General features: G+C 46.4%; 2 protein-coding genes across 3 annotated transcripts in view; both read right to left on the reverse strand.

Moving 5' to 3' along the window:
• Positions 1-2,937: 2,937 nt before the first annotated feature.
• On the reverse strand, positions 2,938-18,720 carry LOC116947096 (uncharacterized). Its single transcript, XM_076070434.1, has 9 exons — positions 18,713-18,720; positions 17,651-17,838; positions 16,190-16,416; positions 15,396-15,759; positions 14,769-14,851; positions 9,442-9,601; positions 7,772-7,935; positions 4,923-5,023; positions 2,938-3,327 (listed from the first exon to the last, which is right to left on the reverse strand). Exons 1-9 carry the CDS (start codon positions 18,718-18,720, stop codon positions 3,255-3,257), a joined length of 1,368 nt encoding a protein of 455 aa, XP_075926549.1. The 3' UTR covers positions 2,938-3,254.
• Positions 18,721-20,595: 1,875 nt separating this feature from the next.
• Positions 20,596-25,744, reverse strand: part of LOC116947179 (coiled-coil domain-containing protein 63-like) — a 31,935-nt gene continuing 26,786 nt past the window's right edge. The window contains exons 4-5 of one of the 2 annotated variants that reach the window (XM_076070554.1): positions 22,615-22,716; positions 20,596-21,305 (exon numbers count right to left, since the gene is read on the reverse strand). In XM_076070554.1, coding sequence (XP_075926669.1) covers positions 21,159-21,305; positions 22,615-22,716 — 249 coding nt within the window. In that variant the 3' untranslated portion in view covers positions 20,596-21,158. The remainder of the gene's footprint in view (positions 21,306-22,614; positions 22,717-25,744) is intronic. The other variant, XM_032962641.2, reaches the window with a different exon arrangement.

Raw genomic sequence — 25,744 nt, forward strand, 5'->3', positions numbered from 1 at the left:
ACGACCGTTTGTGTTATGGTCGAAACGTCGTGAGAAATTTTTATTGTTTTATATATATTTTATTATTTTGTTGTTCCCCTTCAACGTGACTTTACCGAAAGAACTAAGAATATACGTTGTAGTTATTCACCTATCCCCACGTGCCCAACACGCTACCTCCCGCGCGTGCGGGAACGCCAAGCTGCCGCTCAGTGCGCGCTGGGGCTGGCGCCAGCACTTTGTGTCTCGAGGTTGTTGTGGTGATGGATTGCATGAGTGATTGATTGCCTGAGCTCGGCTGTAATTTACGTGGATTGTTTGTTTAAAACAATCTTCTCAACGCTTACCCCCCCCCTCTCCCTCCAATATTGCCCCAATGTTAATTTTATTTTTACGATGTACACATTTTTATTTTACCAGGTAAGGCTCCCACTGAGCTATATGTATGTTGAACTTCTTTCGCACCGTACGTAGCCAACCGTGCTCTTTTTCAGACGCGACCTGGCCATAAATGATAGCTCAACGAAGGGGCTCATCATGTGGAAATTTATAAACGTGGAGGGGAAATCTGAGAACCTGGAAGAAAAAAACATCCACGCGACCACGGGGAGAACATGCAAACTCCAAATATACAGGCGTCAGGGCTGGTATCGAACACAGAGCCCCCTGCATACCAGCGAGGTAGTTCACATCTTGCCTGCGTGGCGCCTCAAGCAGTGAATTGACTGGTGCATTTAAATATTCGTGTGCGTGTTTTATACATATATATCCAGTATACAAACAAATAGTATCATCACCTTGAACAGTTTTAACGTGCACCTCTCCGATGTGTTTGCGGTGCCGCACCAACACATGCAGGACCAATACTGACTTCAATTCAGCAGAGCGGCGGTGGTGGCTGTACACGTGGTCTATAACCCAGCACTCTGGGTGGTGAGGGGGTCCCATATCCTCGCTCGCCAGGAGAGGGCAGTCCAGCAACAATGTGGACTCCGCCTGTTCCATCTGTTTGGGATCGAGCGTGTCGCCCCTCGCCTGTTGTTTCGGCATGATGTCAGACGTTTCGCTGCACGTTTCGAGAACCATTCCGTTGAATAGCGCCAAGGTCCGGTTCAATACGGTACACAAAATCCGTGATCTGATCCCATCCGTAAAGGATGTCATTCCTGACTTACAGTACCCCGGTGTTTACAAATTGAGTTGTACCTGCGGTAACTGCTATAGCGGGGAGACGAAACGACATATTTCTGACCGAATTCGCGAGCACAAATCAGATTTGAAACACGGCAGAACGAATTCTTCGGCCGTGGCTGATCATTGTTTCAACACAGCGGGTTCTCATGACATTGTTTTTTTTCCGATACCAAAGTACTCTGCAAAACCTCCCGGTTATTACCAAAGATTTGTCCATGAAGCCATCCAGATATACAAACATAGACACAACTTCAACCGAGAAGATGGTTTTAAATTGAGCAACCATTGGAAAGATTTTGATTTAAAGCTTTCGTGACTGCAGGGATTCATATTCTTGGTTCTTTCGGTAAAGTCACGTAGAAGGGAAACAATAAAATAATAAAAATATAAAACAATAAAAAAATAAAAAATATAAAACAATAAAATAATCACGACGTTTCGACTGCAACACAAGCAATCATAATCAGGTGTGAAAACCACAACTAGAAAATTTGAAAAAAGTGGCGGTTTTTTAACTTTAGCACCATGGATAGCGATTTGACAGTTTGTTCAGTTGGACGAGTCCATCTATGTTCGGAAAAGAGGAGGGGGGAGACGAAAAATAATGGATGCGGTCTGAAAGCCACCTTTAGCGTGATCAACCAATTAAGACCTGAAATGGTTTATCAAATCCTTCCAACGATTGCTAAGCCGGAATCCATCTTCTCGGTTGAAATTGTCTCTGTGTTTGAATGTGGATAGCCTCATGAACGAATCTCTCATGGTAGCCAGATGGCTTGCAAAGAACCTCTGTCTTGGAGAAGTCAATGTCATGTGAACCTACTGAATTATAACAGTGATCTGCCACGGCTGAGGTGTTGGTCCTACCGTGTTTCAGGTCTGCTTTGTGTTCACGGGGATCACAAAAAAGATCTCCAAAATCTTGAATAAACACAAGATCCAGGTCCGATTCAACACATTACATAAAATCCGTGATCTGGTTCCGTCTGTAAAAGATGTGATTCCGGACATACAGTACCCTGGCGTCTACAAACTAAGTTGCCTCGGACCGCATTCGTGAACACAAAGCAGACCTGAAACACGGTAGGACCAACACCTCGGCCGTGGCAGATCACTGTTATAATTCAGTAGGTTCACATGACATTGACTTCTCCAAGACAGAGGTTATTTGCAAGCCATCTGGCTACCATGAGAGATTCGTTCATGAGGCTATCCACATATACAAACACAGAGACAATTTCAACTGAGAAGATGGATTCTGGCTTCGCAATCATTGGAAGGATTTGATAAACCATTTCGGGTCTTAATTTATTGATCACCCTTAAGGTGGCTTTCAGACCGCATCCATTATTTTTCGTCTCCCCCCTCCTCTTTTCCGAACATAGATGGACTCGTCCATCTGCACAAACTGTCAAATCGCTATCCGTGGTGCTAACGTTAAAAAACCGCCACTTTATTCAAATTTTCTTGTGGTTTTCACACCTGATGATGATTGCTTGTGTTGCAGTCGAAACGTCGTGATAATTGTATTGTTTTATATTTGTATTATTTTATTGTTTCCATTGGAAAGATGTCATCAACCAAGTCAAACTTTAGCTGCCTTATAATTGTACAGCCATTTCCATGTCTTCCAGTGGGTTGTACCCGCTTTCATGCAGTGCACCACCGCTTCCCCCGAACCCCCTGCAGCATAACAAAAGGCGGCTTAACTTAGCCCCTCCCCCTCCCCACCCACGTGCTTCCTGGCTCCTCCCCCCCCCCTTAACCTGTATATAATCTCGGTTGTCTCAGAGCTCCTCACTTGATACAGCTTTTTTGCTGTGACTGTTCCACCTGAAGACGGAAGCTTGTGTTGCCTCCGAAACGTCGTGATTTAATTTAGTTGTTTTCATTAATTTTATTTTACCTACGTGACTTTACCGAAAAAAAACCAAAGAGTATTACTTTGGAGTTCAGGCGTCAACGTTTAAACAGTTTACAGATTTGGACAAAGTGAGTTATTGAGATTTGTGTTGGCATGGATGCGATTCGCCGTGATGTCTTATTAATCTTGAGAGCTGGGACATGACGCAAACGCATCATCATTGCTTCGTTACTTCAAGCGGCTTGAGATCTGAGCCTTCCTCACTGGATTCCCCACTATCCCAGTCCAGTCTGCAACCGAGGGGAGAGAAGAATAATTCATGAACCACATGTTACCGGAATGTTTGCGTGCAAAAAAAAAACTGTACAATATCGCATATCTGACTGCCACATATCCGCCCGGACCAATACATCGACCACACCCAGTGCAGTTATTTGTCCACGTATGTAAGTTGACTTTTAACTTCTTTCCCACCGTAGTATCCAACCGTGCTCATCGGTGGTGCTGGGGAAGAACAGCAAACTAACCATTAAAAAACTGTTCTAAAGAAATGGCGTTAGTTTGTCAGTATGCATAGATATTGCGATGTGCCCCCCCCTCCCCCCGCCCTGCAGCTGTCCACCCCTGCCATCCCCAGTTCACATATCGAACCATTTTCACATATCCGTCCATACCCCAGTGCTCATCGAGTCACATAGGCGGCAGTGTAATATACAGGAAATGCTTCAGAGCAGATGGTGAAAAGGTGCTGACAGCACGTAGACCTGGCACAAACTGCTTCGCAACGGTCTAACAGGATTGCATCACGTGATGACTTGCTAGAGGATGAATTGATAAGAACAGACACGGTACAATTTTTAATCACCATTTTATCCCCCCCCCCCCCCAAAAAAAAAAAAGCCACATCAGAGAGCATTCTTTAACAAATCCTTCGGTCAGCGAAGTCCCACAACTTGTAAATAAATGTCCACAGAGCATGACCACTAAGCGTAATAACAATTGATCAGGATTCTCCGTTGCTTGAATTGCCTCGATATATTTATTTTTGCCATCAGAGCTGGGATAATAGTTGCTTATCATTCTATAGTTGAACCTTCCGGCGGTGCCCCGGCTCTCGCACAATGTCCACGATGCGGTCACTTTTAGTCTGTTGATGGTCGGCGATGCGGCAATCGACTCATCTCGACGAGCTGCACACTACGATGCACCACCACGGTGCGTACGCGAGCGTTCAGGGGTTCGCTCAATCGTCCTCGCTGCGTTTTGACATCGCGGAGTAGCACCGATGTCGGATCGAGTGGTACCCCAGTCGCGGAGTTTAGGTACACCCCTGGGAAAAAAAGTTTCCCAGAAATAAAATATTTAATTGCCTAGGCCATTTTGTATTATTTGGGCCCCCCGGGGTACCGCCAAAAGGATCAGTTATTGGCTATACGACTGCCACCAATCAGATCACTTGCCCCTTTAAAACCCAGTTTTCACAATCACAGCTGGCTGCTGTCAGCGTTTGAAACCCACATCTGAGTGGTTGCCGGCTCTGTGTTCTGACCAAGGGCATCAGCCGGCCTCGCCATACGGCAGACTCCTCACCGATTACGACACAGAACATGTATTGGGGCTCGGCGTCACAGGGGGATTTCTGTCGTTGCAACACCAAGCTGACAACAAGTACATTATGGTACTCGGTCAGTATACGAGAGAGATGGGGATAACATGTGATACGACTTCCGCATGCTGACCTTCGGAGCAGAACTGTTCGGAAACAAATATATAGCGGGAAGGGGTGCGGAAGGAAAATAATTCGAGCGAAATTTCCGATAGATTGTTTTTAGCAATTGTCACCCACGCGTAACATCAACCCAGAGTGTGGCAATCACGCACTTACTTTGTGCTCGGGAGTTCCATTGTGTACAAATCCAAGAGCGAATTCTTGACTGGCCTGGCGTTTGCTGTGTCCAATTTTCCCAAAGGTTCCGTTGCCTTTATCTGCGCGGACGTTCGGTTAACACGACAGCAGCATTTTCCGTGGCGAATTATTAAGAACACCGATGTCAATAGTGACCTCAAATACCAATACCTTCAAGTCCACGTCGCTGAACAGACGCGTACACAGTCATTCCCCCGAGGAGCGCTGCATTGTGATGTTTGTCTAATACTTTTGACGAGTGTTTTTCTGTTGTTGTGTTCGTGATCAATCTCACAGGGATGATGAGCAGCGTAAATCCATGGCCGAGCTTTGCACCTAAATGATTTAACTGGCGATTTAAAGACCCCCTTACCCCCACGTGGTTTTTTTGAAAGGTAAAAAAAAATGGCACGTACAGGTCCAGCCTGCAATTCCTTACTCACGTCACTGCTGGCATAAGGACAACCACTAGCGTGAGCGCTAGAAATCTTCTCCAGAGGGTATTTGGGCCTTCTCTTCCAGAATTATCAGTCATCTCGGAAGGTGTGAGAGTACGCACAATTGACCCCAACACACACAGTGGCGCACACATTTGCACTTCTTGGTGGAAGGAAGCAGCTGGTTTTAAGAAACTTGCACTATTGTTTCAACACCGTGGTGGCATCCCTTACTTACGAACTTGGCTTTAACTCAGTGGGACGTGGAAATCCTGAGTCAGCTACGATGTACGTTCATGGGCGCCACGGTGGTGAAATGAAAACTACTTCGCCTGGAAACAGGAGGTCGTGCGTTCTGGTACAGACCCTAACGCCTGTATATTAGGAGTTTGCATGTCTCACTCTCTCTGTGGATTTTTCTGGGTCCTCTGGTTTTCCCCTCCACATTTATAATCAACACGCATTTAGAGCGTTTGGCTGCTATACATCTCCACGTGATAAACCACTTCGTTGAGTTATCATTTGTGGCCAGGTCGCTTCTGAAAAAGAGCTATACAGCTCAGTGGGCCTTACCTGGTAAAATAAAAATAGTCTTGGTTCTTTCGGTAAAGTCACGTTGAAGGGAAGCAATAAAATAATAAAATATATATAAAACAATACAATTCTCACGACGTTTTGACTGCAACAAGCAGTCATCATCAGGTCTGAAAACCAACGGCAAGAACATTTTGCCGTTGGTTTTCACACCTGATGATGACTGATTGTGTTGCAGTCGAAACGTCGTGAAAATTTTGTTATATATTTTATTATTTTATTGTTTCCCTTCAACGTGACTTTACCGAAAGAACCAAGAACATGAATCACTGCAGTCACGAAAGCTTTAAATCAAAAAAATAAAATAGTTTATAGCTTAGTTCATGATCAGCGCAATATGATGCCATTCATCTTAATTTGTGGCTGAGTGTGGGAATTCCAAATTTCCAAGGTGTCTTTCTCAAGGATGACTAATTGGTACTTATTTTAATTACCCTGGGGAGATTATGGACTGAGCCGATGCATACCTTGAATATGATCTTGTATCGTTCTTATTCATAATTAAATGTATTTTGGTAATACTGCTGCGTTGGAATTGGTGCACAATAACAATGAACAGAAAACTGAACACATTTGTCATCAAAAACTGCCTTCAAAGTTTTTATATATAAATTATCGACGTTGGGTGAAATGGTCGTTTTTCAGAGCACTCGTAGGTGGAGGGTTATAGCAAAAAGCAATTTTTTTTAAAATAATACCGACACGATCTAACCCTTAAAAAAACTAATTATTAATCATAATATTTAATCGTGAAAGCCTACATTATAAATGTGTATCCTCCTGAGTGTGATTTGGGTGCTCCAACCACAGCACCACCCAGCCAAACATCACAATTCAAGTTGTGCAAATATTTATAATTGTGCCAGCTGTGATGATGAATTAATCGCCCCTCATCATTATTAGGACCTAACATTTAATGAAAGTGCTGGGTAGCCTGTACTTATTAATGTTTTTTTTTTACTTTCACGAACTGACAGTTCAAATCCAACAGCTTCCCCATGCGTCTTTTACAGGCGAATTAACAACGTTTGCTGTCTGCGCTGGAATGAATACTAATGACCGTGTGGCATCATTTTGATGGCTAGCACTGCTGACCCCACCTCTCATTGCTTAAAGCACCTTGGATGGTCTAATAAAAGAGCGTCGTGCCACTTTATGTACGCGCATATGTAGGTTGAACCTCTCGGCACGTGGCCAATCGTGCTGATCATAGGTGCGGGGGAAGGACAGCACAACTAAACACACTTTTTCAGTTTAATCGAGACGTTGCAGGTTCAATCTCCTGGCACGGCAGTGGAAATACTGGGCAAGTATTTTTTTTTAATTCGCCTAATCTCACCCCCCTCCCTCGCTGCCAGTGTCCACTCAGCAGTAGAAATGGGTACACCACAGGTCCTCATCCAGATCCAGAAGAACGCCGATGAACAGAGTGGAGAAAGGCAGGCTTCCAAAATAAACACCTCATTCCAGATCCAAACATCGCACCTCCTGATGTTGACATTCACTCAAAGACAATTGGGTTAACATCAACCGCATCAGAACATCATCAACAGGTCGATGGGCACATCTCCTCCATGAATTGAACATTAGAGACAAGCCACAGCTGTGTGACTGTGGCCATGAAACACAAACTATGGACCACAGAGGAAACTATTGTAGTCTGTGGAATAGCAGAAAACTATACGAACTCTCTCCTGAAGCCCTCTCGTGGCTAGCAGACCTCGATATTGGCATTTAGCTCCCGAACAAATTGCTACATGTAATAATCGAATCGCGTTCCAGGTGGAAAATTTCAACCTTTGACTGCAGGTAATCACGGGCAGAGAGAAGCCGGAAGGCTTCTTGCTTGATCAGGGTAAGGTAGGCGGCAATGTTTTGGTCTGTGACTCCTTCCTTCCAAGCCAAGCCTTGCTTGAGCTCTTCCAAATTGCAGTCCATTTTCATGAGCAAATTCCACACTCCTACAGAACAAACACGCACACTCAACAAAAACGATCCTATCGTTTACGAATGTATACGTATCAAGACCTCCATTCGACGTCTCCACCGAAACATTTTACTTTTAGTCATTGACCCATTGGCTTCTCAGGAAAATATTATCAAGCAGCGTTTGTTTAAGCATGCAAACTCTGGACAAATTTCCACCTGCTGGGACAGATCAGCATGAGGCAGGCTTGTTAAACGAGCACTGCAGTGTTATCAAATGTTATTGACAAGGGTGCTCCATTTAAATGATGGGGGGGTTGATCAACGGCAAAAAAGGCAATGTGGTATATACGTTTCTTACGTGTTATTGCGGGCCATTGTGGGTCAGAGCATGCATGAACACACCTCAACGTTATTTTAGGGAGTATATTTAGGAAACCTCCTGGTGGTCACTCGCTCGCTGTCAGTTAAATGAATTTCACGTGTTAAAAAAAAAAGTTTAAACTTTAAAATATTTCCAAATCTCTCAGTCTTTTTGAGCAAGTGGTGTAACTTGAACATCCCAATAATAATAATAATATAGGTCAATCACTCAACAGGAGATCTGGGGTTGGCTTCCCAGGGACCGGTATATATTGACTCAAGCCATCATCTCCCCGGGGAGATGATGGGTTGAGTCAAAACCTGATTGACATTTTCACTCACACAATTCCCATCATGAGTCAATGGCTCTAACTAAAGTGCCACCCAGGTGAATTACAAAATATATGTTCGTAGAAACGTATATTTCCAGCCCTTTGTCAATCAACGGCTGCATGAAGGCCTCCCCATGCTGTCTTGGGAGTTCATATTCTTAGCACTTTCGGTAAAGTCACGTTGAAGGGAAACAAGCTGGTCAGTACAGCTTGGTGAAGGGAGGACCAAGGACCGCTCCAGACACCACTTGCCACTGCTGCTGGGAATTGAAATTGGGTCACCAAGTCCGTAGTGAAGTGCGCGAAACGTTTCACCCAAATTGACAAATTATAAATAACGTAAGAAAATGTATCCAGAAAATGTCGATTGAGTTTCAAGAACCCCTTATTTCAAGTGAGCGCTGCACTGGAATGTTTATCTAATTGCTCATCGGGCAATCGAGTAGTGTACTTGGCAGGTGTTGTGCTGCTCTGTAGCTTGTGAACAAACTCGAGGTGAGAATGTCTAGACTAGACTGAATCAACTTTTTATATTACCAGGTAAGGCCCACTGAGCTACATAGCTCTTTTTTCAAAAGGAACCTGGCCACAAATGATAGCTCAACTAAGTGGCCAATCATGTGAAAATTTACAGCAGCCAAATGCTCTAAACGCATGTTGATTCTGAATGTGCAGGGAAAAACAGGAGGACCCTGAGAAAAATCGACGTGATTTCAGGTAGAAAGACACGCAAACTCCAAATATAAGAGGAGTCAGGGTTGGAATTGATCCCGCGACCTCCCGCACACCAGGCGAGGCAGTTAACATCTCGGCACAGCGGGGCCGCAACGCCAATGCAGGTCTCACCTTCCTTTAGCTTGCCGAGCGTTCCCTCGGCGTCTGCCCGCTTCTTCTCGCTCATCTCCTTCTCAGAGGTGACGCTGCAAATGTTCACCCGCACGGCTTTCTCCCTTTCGTCAGGGGTCCCCTCTGGACCACCGCCGCGTGGCTCCATGTCAGCGCTGAGCTAAAACACACGCGGGCACATTGGCGCAATCGTAAGTTCGGCAGAGCTCCGGACGCTTGCATGTGCGTACGTTGAACTTCACCGTACGTAGTCAAACGTGCTCCTTCGGAGGTGCGCTTGGTTGTGCGACGCGAGAGTAATCAGAGATCCGTCCCCCCTCCACCCCACAGCTATCGCCGCCAGTTTTCAAAGCCACGAAATAAATGAGAACACCCGTCTGGTGGTGATGAATAGGCAACCGGAGATGTTTGCAATAGCTGCATGAGCACTTTTTTAATATGTACATCATAATACTTGGAAGCCAATTACGTTTAATTTCCCCATACGCACCCTCTCGAGCATATGAGCCAGTCAAATTCCTAAGTGGATAACTCATATTTGATCTATAGCAGTGGAATAAATAAATACAGCTCCTACCTTTCATTTATTGGACAGATTGGGGTTATTTTTGTTGTCGCGGAGTTGATTTCGTGATATTTTCACTACTGGTGTCAGTTGGTGCCAGCCCCTTGGCGTGACCTTGTTTTAAAGAGGATGGCAGACAGAAACTCAGAGTGGCTGGAGGGTGAGCGGGGGGGGGGGCATGACACTGTCGATATTAAACAAACTTAAAACCAATCAATGTTAACCGCTACATTTAAGAACGGGTAACGATCCGCCTTGTCTACCGTGCTTTCTACTGTGGCTCTCGCCCTCTCCCTGTGTACGTGAGGCCAAGGCTCAAATGCCCATCGCTCAATTGTACCAAATGTTGCATTTTGTCCAGGCCCCCTCCACAGACTGCAGACAATTTATCATCATCACCGTGCTAGATAGTCGAGTCAAAGTAAACCTCACACATTTTCGACTGTCAATTACTTTTTTTAACTTCGGCGCTACCCCTTCACACCTCCCATTAGCACGGTTGCCTACGTACGGTGCGAAAGAAGTTCAACATACACACTCTACATACATCACCATCATGAAGCTCGCAAAATAAATGAAGGGCACTGTGGCAGATCAAATGTAATTGCGTGCAAACATTGAAAAAATATTGTACTCACAATGTGCCCCCCCTTTGATTATAAGAGTTTAGAATGTTGTGGGGGTGGGGGGGGTCTCAGCCCCCTCCAGACCCCCACAACGCTACAGGGCGGCGTTGATTCGTGCGTACAGCCAAGTAACTAAAAGCAATTGTTGATTACAAAGAGATGGCACCGTCAAGTGTAATAATCACCCACTTTTTGTTGACTTGCAATCGAAGAGATTGCAGATGTATGTTTGCCAATCTCTTTGTAAGCTATAAAAGCGCTTATATGTGGGGGGTTTCTCCAGCCCCGTCGTGCGTCGAGCGCTTCGGAGGCGATGGTTAGCGGATCAGACACATTTGTGGAGCTCCCAAACCCGCCGGGCTGACGTGCCTGGGGAAAATGGCAGTTCAGCAAGTGGTATCGATCTACCTGTGTGGAGCTTTGCGTGATTATCCCCTGATATCCAATACTCGAAATGGAATTGTTTCATCCAAAAATCCCAGCGCAACATCCTCCTTAAAATGAGTCTTGACGGTGAACTGAGGCTTTCATAGATTAACGAAGTGTATTCATATATACTGTATTGTGAATACTGGCAAAACATTCTAAATCAGGACCCTCTTGAAACATTCTAGAACTTCTCATTTATTAACATTAACAAAATACAAACATTCGCATAGCTCCGGTGCGTTGTACGTGTTGTTTGGCACGATGCCCGGAAGACAGTTCCAGCGTGTGGAGCGAAACGTCGGACATCGTACAACTCGCAGGCAACACGTCGGAGAACTCCACCAGCAGCACAACCGCGAAAAAAAAAATCCTCGCGGAGAAACATTTATCTCGAACGTTCTAAAAATATATAACGGCAAAAAAAAATCCAGCGGTGCGATTTTTTATTTTATTTTATACCTACGTGACTTTACCGAAATAATCAAAGAGTATGGATTCCTGCAGTCACGAAAGTTTCAAATCAAGATCGATTGAATACGTCAATTTACAAACCTAATTACTGCGCGTTGAATGTATCACTGTCGCCACGCTTGTAAACGCAGTGCGATGAGGATGGCATAGAATGCCAATGAATGGGTTTGGCAGGCTACGAGAAGCGAGGAATGCAGAGAAACAGCAGGAGAGGGATCGGGGGTTGGGAAAACAAACGTCCCACAGCACGCTTGCCTACCAGCACGGGTAAATAGAAGCCGCGCGACAATTGAGGTGATAATGCATAGGTGTGTGCGGTGAACTCTTCAGTACCGCGTGCTCTGCGTGAAGCTGCAAATCCATATGGTCGACTGAAATGTGAAATCACTGTAAGACCTGTGTGGAATAATAATTACGGTTGCTGCAATAGCATTCAAAGTGTGCGTAATGTCACTTTATCTTCTGCTAAATGGCTATTTGCAGCTTTTCAGTCTGTTATTTACATAAATAAGAAGTCGGAGATAAATTTAGGATATGAATTATGTATGAATGTTGAACTTCTGTCGCACCGTACGTTGTCAACCGCGCTAATCGGAGGTGCCGACATAGCACTGGATATCAATTCCAGCCATTCCCAATCCACCAATAGATATCTTCTCCCCGTGCCGGGTCATACACGGGGATGTCTTTGACCATACTTCACCACGCTGGTGAGTACAAGTTCGTGAGGAGGAAGGCAGGGAATGACCAGTTCTGATCTCACTCACCACCGATGCTAGCCATAGCTGGAAATTGAACTCAAGTGGCTGGATTCATAGCTCAGCACACACCGCTGTACTCCTGCTCCACCCCTGATTTACCATTATATTTCATTATTTCAAGAGACTTCTCATATGGAAGTTAATGGAGGAGAAGTCGTAGTTTGTGACAAATAAGACGAATATGATATACATATTATAAGTAGATGGGTCACATATATTGAAGGTAAGTGTGTTTGTATTAATTATATACTCGGTTAACCTGTAGTGGATCAACTTTGTTCCAATGCGGCTTTGCATAATTCAATTATAGGCCCCCATCTGCTGCCATGCTGCTGTGGTTGTGTACACGACTGACGTATCGGAGATCGCCAAATTGATCTCCTGATACTAAACTAAAACGAAACTATTTTTTATTTTACCAGGTAAGGCCCACTGAGCTATACAGATCTTTTCCAGAAGCGACCTGCCCACAAATGATAGCTCAAATGTAGTGGCTTATGACGCGGAGATTTAGAGCAACCAAATAGTCTCAACACGTGACGTTGAGGGGCCGTCGATAAATGACGTCACGCGATTTTGGATGATCTTTGACCCCCCTCCCTCGTCACACGGCGTCACAAATAGATTTTCCAAGACGAAGGTACTCTGCAAACCCACTTGCTATCAACAAAGATTCGTTCATGAAGCCATCCAGAAAAATAAACACAGACACAATTTCAACCGAGAAGATGGGTACAAACTGAGCAATCATTGGAAGGACGTTATTAACCAGTTTAAGTCATAACTGGCTGTGATGTTTCCATCCTACCTGCCGATGTCAGCAGTTATTTCCATCTCTCTGAGTTACATTCACGCTAAATGTCTCCCTAACACAGCCACCGTTGCTCCTTGTCCTCGAGTTGGCGGTGTCCCTCGTTTTCTAACGAGCTGGATGTCCCACAAGCACAGCCACCGTTGCGGTGGTTCGCTTACATTGACATGCTAATCTCTCTCAATACAATGGCCACCTCCACAGCTGCGTCGTCGTGGAGGTATATCAGCTCTCCGATCTCACATTGATATGCAAATTATATCTCTAGCCCCGCCCACTTACCCTTGGGCTACACCCATCTCTAGCTCCGCCCACTTACCCTTGGGCTACACCCATCTCAAACCTATATAACATCCTGCTTCAGCAGCTCTCCGATCTCACATTGACATGCAAATTCCATCTCTAGCCCCGCCCACTTACCCTTGGGCTAAACCCATCTCTAGCCCCGCCCACTTACCCTTGGGCTACACCCATCTCAAACCTATATAACATACTGCCTCCGCAGCTCTCCGATCTCACATTGACATGCAAATTCCACCTCTAGCCCCGCCCACTTACCCTTGGGCTACACCCATCTCAAACCTATATAACATCTTGCTTCAGCAGCTCTCCCGCTATATTTTTTCACCTGATGACGATTGCTTGTGTTGCGATCTATCTACGTGGCTTTACCGAAAGACCCAAGGAATATGCATTCCTGCAGTCACGAAAGCTTTAAGTCAAGATTTAAACAAAGATATTGGCATGCTGCCCTGGGGCAGTGGCGCATAGCCACACAAATCAAAACACTCAACAGGCTAGCCAATAACTCTCCTCAATTTGTCTTATTCTTTAAGGCAGTAGAACAAGTATGTTCATGAAATCCATCTGTGGAGACCTTTGCGTGATTACCTCCCCGCATGTGTGCTGGGTTTTCTCTCGGAATTTCAATTGCTTTCCACAAGACGCAAAACACTCACGAACGTAGATGCGGCCACACATCATTACAGGGGACCTTCCCGATGAAACGTCTCGAGACTGAGAGAAGACTTTCCGGTTGAAAATAATAATGTAATTGTTGTACGTCTAAATCATAGCGCATTCAAGAGTCACATTGTTTTATGTAAATTATAGAGGATGTTGAAATGCCTCTGGGGTAAAGCGTGGGGATTTCCACCTCTTCCAAGACGAGTAAGCCAAAGAATCCTCTGGAAGGAGCCTCTATAAAGATCCCTATGGTCAAGGCTCTTCCACCGTTATTGAGCAATTGCAGGGTTGCACGCTCATCTATCTGAATCAGGTGGAATGACCGCCCCAGATCAGTTTCAAGGAATAAAAATTGGTTCAGAATTCAATAACGCTCATAATCTGAACCACGTGATTGCGTCCAAATAAAACCCAAACTCTGCACTTTTAAATTATATGAAGAGAGTGTTAGCAATACTTAGCAATCAAATATTTATTTGCATGACATGATTATATATTTATGAAATAGATGAAAGTATTTCATATCCTGATCTTAGACATTTTTTAAAATTACAAATCCATTTCTACATTGCTAATTAAACGAAATGTTATTTTGTTTTAAGAAGTGTTTTCATAGCGTTTTTAAGGCAGTTATTCTGAGTATTTCATCTTAAGAATTTGCGAGAATTAATTATATATTTAACCTCTCCCATACATACCTTTTCAATGTCATCCTTAAGTTTTCGAATTTCACATTCCTGTTCTGTCACGTAGTTGAAGAGAGCGAAGTTGGCATTCTCTCCTGCAAGAAAAAAGCATTCTGATGAACGTGGCACTAACCAGAACAGGCATCCGGGAATAATGGCAAAAGATACAGGATTGTGGTTTAACATTTGCAAACGAAGGATTTCTAATTATAAACACTTTAATTGCTTCAGCATTGAGTCTTCAATGCTTGTGAAACCAGACAATGCAATCGCAGTGTTTGTGTCGTGGAACTCGGTAGCGACTCATAACCCATGAATACAATCCCAACGCATGTTGTGGAATTCCAAAACAAAGAGAATTAGAGCCGAGCTATCCGATTGCCCAAGCAACCAATCACTTTGCCCATTATCGGTTCGATTGCTCGCCTACTCAAAAAGAGTTGCAAATTACCCCATGTCTCACTTCCGTTCCCACAAAACTCACCCCGAGCCTGGCGACTCCTTAACCGCACCAGGCTGACTCTGAACGGCCCCAGCACGGCTCGGTTGTACCAACGAAAAACAAAAACAAAAACGGATACCAAAAAAGCCTCCTCCTTCTCCTTTTGCGCAATCCAACGCTGCAAGCGGGCCTCTTACTGTCCACGTAGGTGTCGTGGATGAAGTCCGCGTTCAGGCGGAGATCATTGCCCCAGGAGGCCCAGTCATTGCGGTGGTGCCTGGCGCACGCCGGGGGCCCTCTTGCTTCCTCGCCCACGCTGAGCTGGGTCGAGCCCTGGGCCGGCTCCGTCAGCATGCCACTGGCGCGGCGGCGAGCCGGCGCGGGGCCACCGTGGCCCGGCGCCACGCTGCCGCGACGACGGACGGCGGCGCCACCTGGGACCCCCGGTCGCAAGCAGACGCAACGCAACAACGCTCTGCGTGAAGGCAACCTCGCCGGCTGCGAGGGCCCAGCGTTTGGGTTTCCCAGCCCGGGCCGTGAGTCGAGCACAAGCGCGGTCGCCTTTCACGTCGAGCATTTGTTGCCGCTGACGCACTGCCGCCGCAAGCATCTTCGCGAGCTGTCGTTGCCCTGCGCGGGATGGCTGCAATGTGTTCGCGCAGCAGCGATGTGTTGGGGCGCCGCTGTGGCGAGATGTTAAGCATCTCGCCTGCTGTACAGGAGGATCATGGATTCGATCCCGACCCTGATGCCTGCTGTCTATTTGGAGTTTGCGTCTCTCTCTCTCCCCGTGGTCGCGTGGATTGTTTTCTCCGTCTCCTCCGGTTATTCCCTCCACATTTAGAAACGCGCGTTTCGAGTGCTTGGCTGCTATACATTTCCACGCGATGATAAGCCATTTCGTTGAGCTATCATTTGTGGCCAGGTCGCTTCTGAATAAGAGCTGTATAGCTCAGTGGGCCTTATCCGACACACGCGCGCCATGAAACACTTGCGAATCCCAAGCGCTCGGCTTTGACGTGCGCGTACCTGGAAACGGGCCGTCCCTCGGCTTGTCCACGGACACACCGGCCACTTTCACGTTGGCCTCGCCATCCGACTTTGCGACGTCCTCGTGGGCCTCTCTCTCCGCGATGATTTTGCTGACTTGTGCCACCGCCGCCTCGTACTCGCACAGCGCCTCGAAGCCCTCGGCCCTTTGCCTTTGCCGCGCGCTCTCTGCGAGCGAAGGAAACAAACAACCCCGAGCGGTTATCCGAACGGGTTCGTGCTCGACGTCGTGACCACGTGTCCTTTCGATACAGACAACCCGACGTTTCGCTCCCCCAGGACCGAACGATTCGGTTCCTGAAGGAGGCTCCTGGCACGCGGCGGCGAAACGTCGGACAGCGTCCCGAACAAGACGCGCCGCGGCGAGCTTCACGCATGACGAGGAACATCTTACGGAGTAGAAGTAAAACAAAGTGATCGGGGTAAGTGGGTGGCGTCTCGTGATGTTACACGATCAGTTCTGCCTTGTTCCTATTCACAGAATCGTCATTCGAAACACGAATTTCTTGAGAGCTGCTTTTTGTGTTAAGTTTGCTCCCCTTCCTCAGCACCTCCGATGAGCACGGTTGGCTACGTACGGTGCGAAAAAGAAATTCAACACACATACATGCATGCATTCATTGGCCGGATGATGCCCTTCATTTATACACGTCGCTTTTTGCGAGGTATACTTGCGACGTGTTTTTTCGTTACGAGTACGATTGTTCAACTGCCGACCGCTGACCCCAGGCTGGGCTGCAAACAGGAATCAGTGGCCCGCTCCGACCCACGCACGCTGCTGTCCGGCGTGTTATTTGTACAGGTGAGCGCGTATTCGCAAGCCCCATTCATTACCCACGGGGTGATTCCATCTTATCTGTAGCAGCGCAGGGAGAGAGAGAGAGAAGCAACAAAAATTAACCCGCGGATAATTGTGGGCTAATTGTGAGAACAGGGACGTGGACGATAGAAATCGTCGCGGCTGCTATGGCTCCCGCTTGTCAAGGTAGGGTCGCGGTGGAGAGAAGCTTCTCCTGTCACAAGTAACGTGAGTGTTATCTATTAAACTATTAAGCTGCATTTTTTTTTCTATTTTACCAGGTAAGTCCCACTGAGCTATACAGCTCTTGTCCAGAAGCGACATGGACCACAGATTGTAGGCCAACGAAGTGGCTTTATCACGTCGACATTCATAGCAGCCAAATGCTCTACAAGCACGTGGAGGGGGAAAAAAACAAAACAACGGAGTACCCGGAGAAAAAATCCACTCGACCATGGAGACAGCGAGAGGGAGAGAGGCAAACTCCAAATATACAACAGGTGTTCGGGGTTAGCGTCGAACACCCGCGACCTCCTGTATACCCGACGAGCTAGTTAACATCTCGCCACCCAGGCGCCCCGTGATCGGGGACGTTGGAGGCACCTCGCTTGCTCCGCGCGCGCAGCCACAGCTCGTCCGCCTGCCGCCTCTTGTTCTTGTCGAGGAGGAAGGCGTCGAGACGGTTCGCGGCGTCGGCTCCCCGCCTCTGCTCGCGCTGCTGCCCCTCACGGCGCTCCCTGTCGACGGCGGCGCTCCGACGGCGCCGATCGAGCTCCTCCGTCGCCTCCCGCCTGCCCAACGCGACAGCGCCCCGCGTCACCTGGTTGTTGTGGTTGTTGTGGTTGTGGTTGTTGTTTGACTTGCATCCCACTGGGGATTTTTTTTGCACACAGCGTTGGTGTGTACGGTGCTATTTCAGGAATATTTTGATGTTTTTCCCCCCCCCCCCCCGGATTTTCTGTTTGCACAGTCACGCATAGTCACTTTAAGAAGTTTTTCTTGTTCGTGTTTTTTTGTTTGTTGCGGTTGCACCCGATTCAAGAGTCGAATGGCTCACAGGGCTATACCAAAATAAATGAAACTATGGAACTAATGAACTATGGCTGCTGCTGTGGCTTCTACTGCTACCGGGACGTGCGTCGTGACGCGGGCGCCCGCCCGCTCGGTCTTGGCGGACCCGTCCGACTGTTTCGGCCACCATTTGCGTTTTCAAGTCGCCTCCCTATCGCTCGACTATCGCTGCTAGCTACTAAAAACCCATTCAACTTTAATTTTAATTTTTACCAGGTACAGCCCCACTGAGCTGCGTAACTCTTTAACGGAAGCGACCTGGGCCACCACAAATCACAGCTCAACAAAGTGGTTAATCAAGTGGACATTTATAGCAGCCATATGTGGAGGGAAAAAAACTGGAGGACTCGGGAAAAAAAACAAAAACATCCGCGCGACCACAGGGAGAACGTAGAAACTCCAAATATACAGGCGTTAGGATCGGGATCGAACCCATCATGACCTCTTGCGTACCAGGCAAGCGAGTTAACATCTCGCCACCGTAACGCCCTACTGCCTTTGCTCCTCCTCCCGCTACCGTGGTTGCCGTTCCCGTGAACTTCACCTCGTCAAATCCTCCACACACCTTGAGGGCTTGGTCTCCACCAGACTCACCGTTTCATCCCATCCGCACTGTGGTTTAACCACCACGCCGCATCTGTGCTGTCTGTTTACATACGCCCCCTTATCGCTCGTTTAACGCTGCTTATGTGGTTGCTGTTCCCGTGAACTTCACCTAATTGATTTCCCTACCGATGGTGAGGAATCATTCAACCAGACTAACTGTCTTGTTTCATCCACACTGTTTCAACCACCAATCTGCAAGTCACAACAACACACCTCACCCACCCACCCATCTACTCACTCACCTATTCAATCATTCAAAGACAAAGATCTGTGCTGTTAGCGAGCACCTATGGAGGCTGGCACGGTACACGAGGGGGTGGTTGGCCAGCAACAACGCCCGGCCGCCTTTGTCTCACGAGTTGTGATGTGAAAACATCACCCCAGGTATTCATTGGAGGCTGAGTCGACCTAGGGGAGGCGCAGCACCGGTTCAGATCATCGTCACTGGCGTTGGCCGTGAGCGGGAATTGAACTCGGGTCGCCGGCCTTGCATCGCTGTGCGCTAACCGCTCGACTGCCGGTCCCACCATCCCACTCACCCACTTGCTCAATCACTCACCACCCCGAATGTGCCAATGCTTCTGTCTCCTCTTCTTCCCTCGCACTGCTGAGCCTTGGGATTCTCTCTCATAATCTCCTTGCTCGAGTACTAATAACCTTGCCCGATTCAAGAAACGTATTAACTCTTATCTGTTACACCTTCGAATAGTGGCGGTCGTTTTAGCATATTGGACATTTGGGTCTGTGAGTAAAAAAAACAAGTTGGCAACTGTCCACCAATGCAATTCACGCCAGTGCTACTACTTGTCTTCTTAACATTGAAGGCACGGGGCAGGACAACAAACTAAATACAAAGAGCAGTTTCAAAGAAGTGAGTTTTTCAATCTAGATTTAAAAGTTCAAAGCTCCAGTGGCCTCCTGATATCGGAAGGAAGAGCGTTCCAGACGGCCGTAGAAGCGCACCTGAAAGCACGCGATGCGGTGACCGGATCTGTTCGCTGGCCAGCCAAAAGCTACTGCGAGGAAGACCATAGTTCGCGTGATGGTTTATATCCCTTGACGAGATCAGCGAGGTATTATGGTTCACCAACGTGATGGGAGCTTCTTCAGGAACGACTCTGTTTAGGAACGTCTCAGTTCATGAAGCTGCCGAGTAAACATGTGACTTAGATTTGAATTCACAACCGAAAGATTGTGTGAGTCAAATGCTCCAGTCACCACGCGCTATTTGGTCAAATAGCGCGATGCGACGTTCTGAAGTACTGTACGTGGAAAAATTAACTGATTCATTCGACTTGGCCTTGACTGTGTCACAGCACGCAATGTGTGTGTGTGGGTGTAATATTTATTGCGGCATTATTTCAGTGATACAAGAAAATATTGAAATCAAACCATGATTGGAAAACTTCTTTGCCAGCATCCATCTTTGCTGATGTCTCTCTCCTCAACTCATCCAATTCCTGTGAAGCAACCATAGCAGTAACAATCCTTTTGTAACATTAATTTTACACACTCTACAATATACAAGTATTATTTCCAAGGGAGGCATTTCCACGTATATATATAAAACAAATCAAGCACAACAGTGTATGAATTTAATTTAGTGGGCCGATGTAAAATTCAGCATTACATTTTGCTATTACAATCTCCATATAATGTGTTCGTTAAATAGCCCCTGGCGCTACGCATTCAATTTAGATCAGAATAAATATTGAATAGCTTCTATCAATAGCCAGAAACCCGTTAATTTTTTTTTGCTTCACAGTGCAGATAGATAAGGTGTCATAAGTTAAGCTGAAAATGTAATTTACAGAAATGCAAACCCTGCCAAAATGTGCGTGGGCTACTGCTTCTTCCCTGTTGAGGGTCTGAAGCAAGGAATTAATGAATTCACGTTTATCGGCTGCCGACGCAAAGAAAAGTGGTTATTATTTATTCAGATATCTCGATGGTCGGTAAAACTCAGCCAGGACTCAAAGAAGCAATGATGGGTTTTAAATTAAAATCTTGAGTCACGTTAATTTTTATACCCAATTTCAGATTTTATTTTTCTCTTTTCAGATTTAAAAGTATTATATTTTAATACGTCTTCATTGTTTATGCACTCAATGTAACCACTTCATTTGTTTTAAACCTAGTAATATAAACTTGTCTCAAAAGCCTGCCTTATTTTAATGTTTTTTTAATATTTTATACATTTTTTGGTGTGACTTTTTCACTCCATGAATTAGCAAATTGCGAGCTCATCATATTTCTTCCACAAAACATTCATTTGCAGGTTGCACATTGAGATGTGTTGTGAATTGGCCATGTATTGGATGTTTATGATAATGGCGGCTATGTAAATGATGATTACGGCCATGATAACGATGAAGACAATAATGACGATGGTCATGATGATGATGATGATGATTATGGCCATGATGGTATAATACTATGCTACATTTGTGTGGCGCACAAAACCTGCCTTCTGCAGCTTCTGGAGGACCTTGTGAAACCTGTCCCTCTCCCATCTCATCGTTTCGATCTCCTTGCGGCTATCTGCGATGTCTGTCAACAAGGAGCTGAATTTACCCTCCGCCTGCACAGGAGAAACAACCACCTGAGTCACAGAGGCATTGGAAATTCTACAGAGGTCAATAATCGATACAAAAGACAAGAATGGCTGAATTTCTTACGAAGTGGTATTTTATTTATTTATTATTAACCCCAACAGATTGATAGGCTGAGTCAACCTGAACTCTGATTTGAATTGGAAAAAAATCCCATTTCAGTGTAAGTGTCCTTTTCAAGGTTCCGCGAAATATGCACTTGTGGAATAGTGCAAGTGAATATATGTACGGTTGTGCTGCTGCATAGCTCTCCGATGCGTTTACAAATCGTACTACAGTTTGTTAGGCATCATGTCCGATATTTTTCTTGTATGTATATTGACCTTCTTTCACAACCGCGCTAATTGGAGGTGTGGGGGAAATACAACAAACTAATTACAAAAAGCAGTCCTATAAAAAAACTAGTTTTCAATTTAGATTTAAAAGGGCATAGCTCCAATTGTTTCCTAATATCGGAAGGAAGAGCGTTCCAGACAGCCGCAGAAGTGCATCTGAAAGCGCGTGATGCAGTGACCGTCTTTGTATGTGTAGTGGGTTCCACAGAGGCACACACTTGAATTCGAAGGCACCACGTTTATGCAACAACCCCAACATGGTAAATCCCTAAACGTACAACATAGCTAACTAGACCCCAACGGGGTCACTACATAACCGGGTCAGGCCAGCAACGTCTGCCTGACCCACGATGCCGAGCGTGACGACCGAAGACCGACGACGAGGAGACGTAGCACGGCGACGTGATTCCAGAAGACAGCAGCGATTGCTCTCGGACCATTCCCTCTTATGCTGCTGAGCGTGACCTTGCTCCACCTTCCCGCCACGCCCCCTTCTGGATCTCTCCAGAAGGATCTGGAGCCAGCATCACGTGTCCCTCAAGCCCCCTTTGGGCCCCCTGGCTACCATGTGCCGGTCACGTGCACTCTCGGGTTCACCCAAACGGTCAAGTCCTCACATGACCTCTCTCCGCCCGTCAATGGGACCCTGCCATCTAGGGCCCGCTTCCCTGTCATACCCACGCCCGTGCCAGAGAGAGGCTCAAGACGCACAGTTACAGGCTTGTGACCCTATATGGCGCACACGCCATAGTGACTCTATTAACATCACTACATATGCACGAGTGTGCATCGTGCCCACATATATAGTTGGAGGTTATGTGCTAATTGACTTTTTTGGGAAACCAATTCCGGCAAATAAAGAGCAATAAAAAATAGAAATCTCGGTGTTGTAGGCGGAGATTGTGCGACGTTTAAACGATGGATGATAACATTCCCGGGGTACCTTTTCCACCTGTGAGGTGAGAGTTTGCATTTTCTTTGGAAGGTCCTCCTCTTCATCAGTGGGCCTTTGCATTTTGCGCAATTCTTCCACCGCTGTTTTAATCTAGAAAGGAGGGCACACATTTGTGGGTAAGGTATTAGGTTGCTGTCGTTTTAAAGCACGAAGCACGCATGATCTCGCGCCCTCATATATTCTGCACTTATTACACACAAAGTGCTTGCCACAAATGAGCCACAATACCTTGTTGATCTCGTCAAGGAGCTTAAACCATCACGTAAACTCCGGTCATTCTCGCATTAGCGCGCTTTCAGATGTGGTTCTGCGGCCGTCTGGAACGCTCTTCCTTCCGATGTTCAGATGTTACTGGAGCTATTCACTTTCAAATCTAGATTGAAAACGAATTTCTTTACAACTAGTTTGTTGTCCTTCCCCACACCTCAGATTAGCATGGCTGGCTACGTACGGTGTGAAAGAAGCTCAACTTCACGAGGGATACATTCTAGAGCTGAGGCTGCCACCCCCACTTTCCAACACGAACACTGAGGTCGGCGCACTTAGATCTCCTCTCCCATCTCCAGAAGGAAGCTCAGATCCGTCATGGGCGATCGGGCCTTTGCTTCCATGGCACCTGAGCTGTCGAATTATCTGCCGAAGACCGTCTGGGGAGAGTCCGGTTCAGCTGAACTCTTCAAGTGACGATCTATAACCCATTCCTTATTCAGAAAGCATTTCCACTTCTTACCTATCACCACCCCCCCCTCCCCCCCCCCCATTGTCATTGATGTAACGTGCCTTGAGATGTTATGATTAAAGGCACTGCATAAGCGGTAAGTATGATGATTACAATAAAACTATGATCGTGTTACTCTACACCTCGCCACATCAGAGCCATCTCCCTGCTCAAACAAAAAAAAACACGGAGCAGCGCTCGTCTCCATTCGTGGTCTCGACCCAGGGGTGGAAATTCCACGTTCCCACTGCGGCGGCCAGCCCCTTCCACAGCACAACCACCGTCCACTTCAAAACAGGGTAGTGGCCACTTTTATTGACATGGGATGAATGATTGGCTGAGCACGACCGTAATTGGGATTGGATCCACACAACACGATGAATTATGTGAGTCAATCGCTCTGCCACAGGGTCAACCGGCTGATCGTTGATGCACTACCAAGGCTATGTTAACTGCATTTAACATACATCAGCATGCACAGTGCTTAGATGGGTGGCCACAACAAGTGTAACTTGTTTTGTATTACTGCCTCATAAAACAGGTGATATAGGCTGCTGTGTGGGGCTACTTTGCAGGAAGTGCTGCAAAACAATTGTTGTACTGTACTTGCAGGCACCCAGTTTCTATGCTCTCTGTATTCGGCAACACGCACTAACCAGCGTGGTGAAGTATGGTCAAACAACCTCCCCACGACCAGCACAGCGTGGGCAGGCCATCATCCAGCAGTGGACCAAACAAACGAGCTGTGCATGGACGTGTAGACAAAGATCCCCCGTATAGCCTTAACAGACTGTTGGGGCAATTGCTGTGAGCGAGCACCTATGAAGGCCGGCTCGGCAGACGAGGAGGAGGGTGGCCAGCACCACGCCCGGCCGCCTTTGTATCCATAGTGGTGATGTTTACTACACACCGCACCAGATACTAATTTAAGGCTGAGTCGACCTAGGGGAGCCCCAGGATCTGTTCAGATAATCGTCACTGGTGTTGGCCGTGAGCGGGAATCAAACCTCAATCGCCAGGTTCGTAGCGCAGTGCGCTAACCGCTAACCCTGCCGCTCTACTCTTTGGGTTTTTCGGTAAAGTCAGGAATAAATAAGAAATAATAAAATAACATAATAGCGTACGACGTATCGGTTGCAACACAAGCAGCCATCATCAGGTACAGAAGAGCTAAATTTACGAGAGAGGGGAAACACATAACCCCAGATGTATATAGACACCCAAGTAGGGGGAACTAACACAGACACAACAGGGGACACAGAGAGACAAGTATACCCAACAGACAGGGTTTAGCAAAATTTTGAAACCACATAAAGCAACACAGACGGTGGGTCAAAACACAATTAACGCATAGTCCGGTTGATCACGCTATTTCAAAGATTGCTAAATTGCAAGTTAAGTATGAAACTCAAAATACAGACCGCACACACACAGACATCCAAGTAGAGCGAACCAGCACAGAGACAAGCACACAGTCAAGTCGCCTTAAATAGGCAGAGAAGGTAAGGCTGAGAGACAATGGGACAAAAAGACTTCACTGTGTGCTTGTCTCTGTGCTGGTTTGCTCTACTTGGATGTCTGTGTGTGTGCGGTCTGTATTTTGAGTTTCATACTTAACTTGCAATTTAGCAATCTTTGAAATAGCGTGATCAACCGGACTGTGCGTTAATTGTGTTTTGACCGACCGTCTGTGTTGCTTTATATGGTTTCCAAATTTTGCTAAACCCTGTCTGTTGGGTATGCTTCTCTCTCTGTGTCCCCTGTTGTATCTGTGTTAGTTCCCCCTACTTGGGTGTCTGTATATACATCTGAGGTTATGTGTTTCCCCTCTCTCGTAAATTTAGCTCTTTTGTACCCGATGATGGCTGCTTGTGTTGCAACCGAAACGTCGTACGCTATTATGTTATTTTCTTATTTCTTATTTATACGTGACTTTACCGTAAAAACCAAAGAGTAATGCCTGCAGTCACGAACGCTTCAAATCAAGACCGCCACTCTAGGCAGCAGACATAGACACAGATGTACACTAACTGGGCGTGTGTGTGAACAGTGAGGGAAGAGCAATGGCAGTGCTGTCCCCAGGGGAGTACAACGTTAATAAACCCCTCTTAACGCAATAAATAACTAAACAATGAAACTTCTACCGTGCTCCTGGAACGCTCTCCGTGCAAAACATTGCAAAATAAGTGACAATAACACTGGTCTACAATATTTTAGACGTCGTCTGCAATCAGAGACGAAATGTGCTGCTTGTTACGGATTTTTACGTGCTGAATTAAAATATGACAATGAAAGCAACAATTATTTGCAGGCCGTCGTCAAGACGCAGCCCGTCTGCTGTAACGTGGACATTCGCAGGCAAGCGCAACTCGCAAAGATGTTGGCGCGGCTGTGCCGTCA

This window comes from Petromyzon marinus, chromosome 29 (genome assembly GCF_048934315.1).
Source record: "Petromyzon marinus isolate PM22_M1 ecotype Great Lakes invasive population chromosome 29, UKy_Petmar_22M1.pri1.0, whole genome shotgun sequence".
Lineage (NCBI taxonomy): Eukaryota > Metazoa > Chordata > Hyperoartia > Petromyzontiformes > Petromyzontidae > Petromyzon > Petromyzon marinus.

Bases quoted from the DNA above. Each gene is read 5' to 3' on its own strand.
- LOC116947096 (XM_076070434.1), bottom strand. The intron at 16,417-17,650 runs GTGCCTCCAACG...CTTCGCTCGCAG, and splicing joins GCGCGCGCGGAGCAAGCGAG to AGAGCGCGCGGCAAAGGCAA. The intron at 5,024-7,771 runs GTTGAAATTTTC...ACGTCCGCGCAG, and splicing joins GTGATTACCTGCAGTCAAAG to ATAAAGGCAACGGAACCTTT.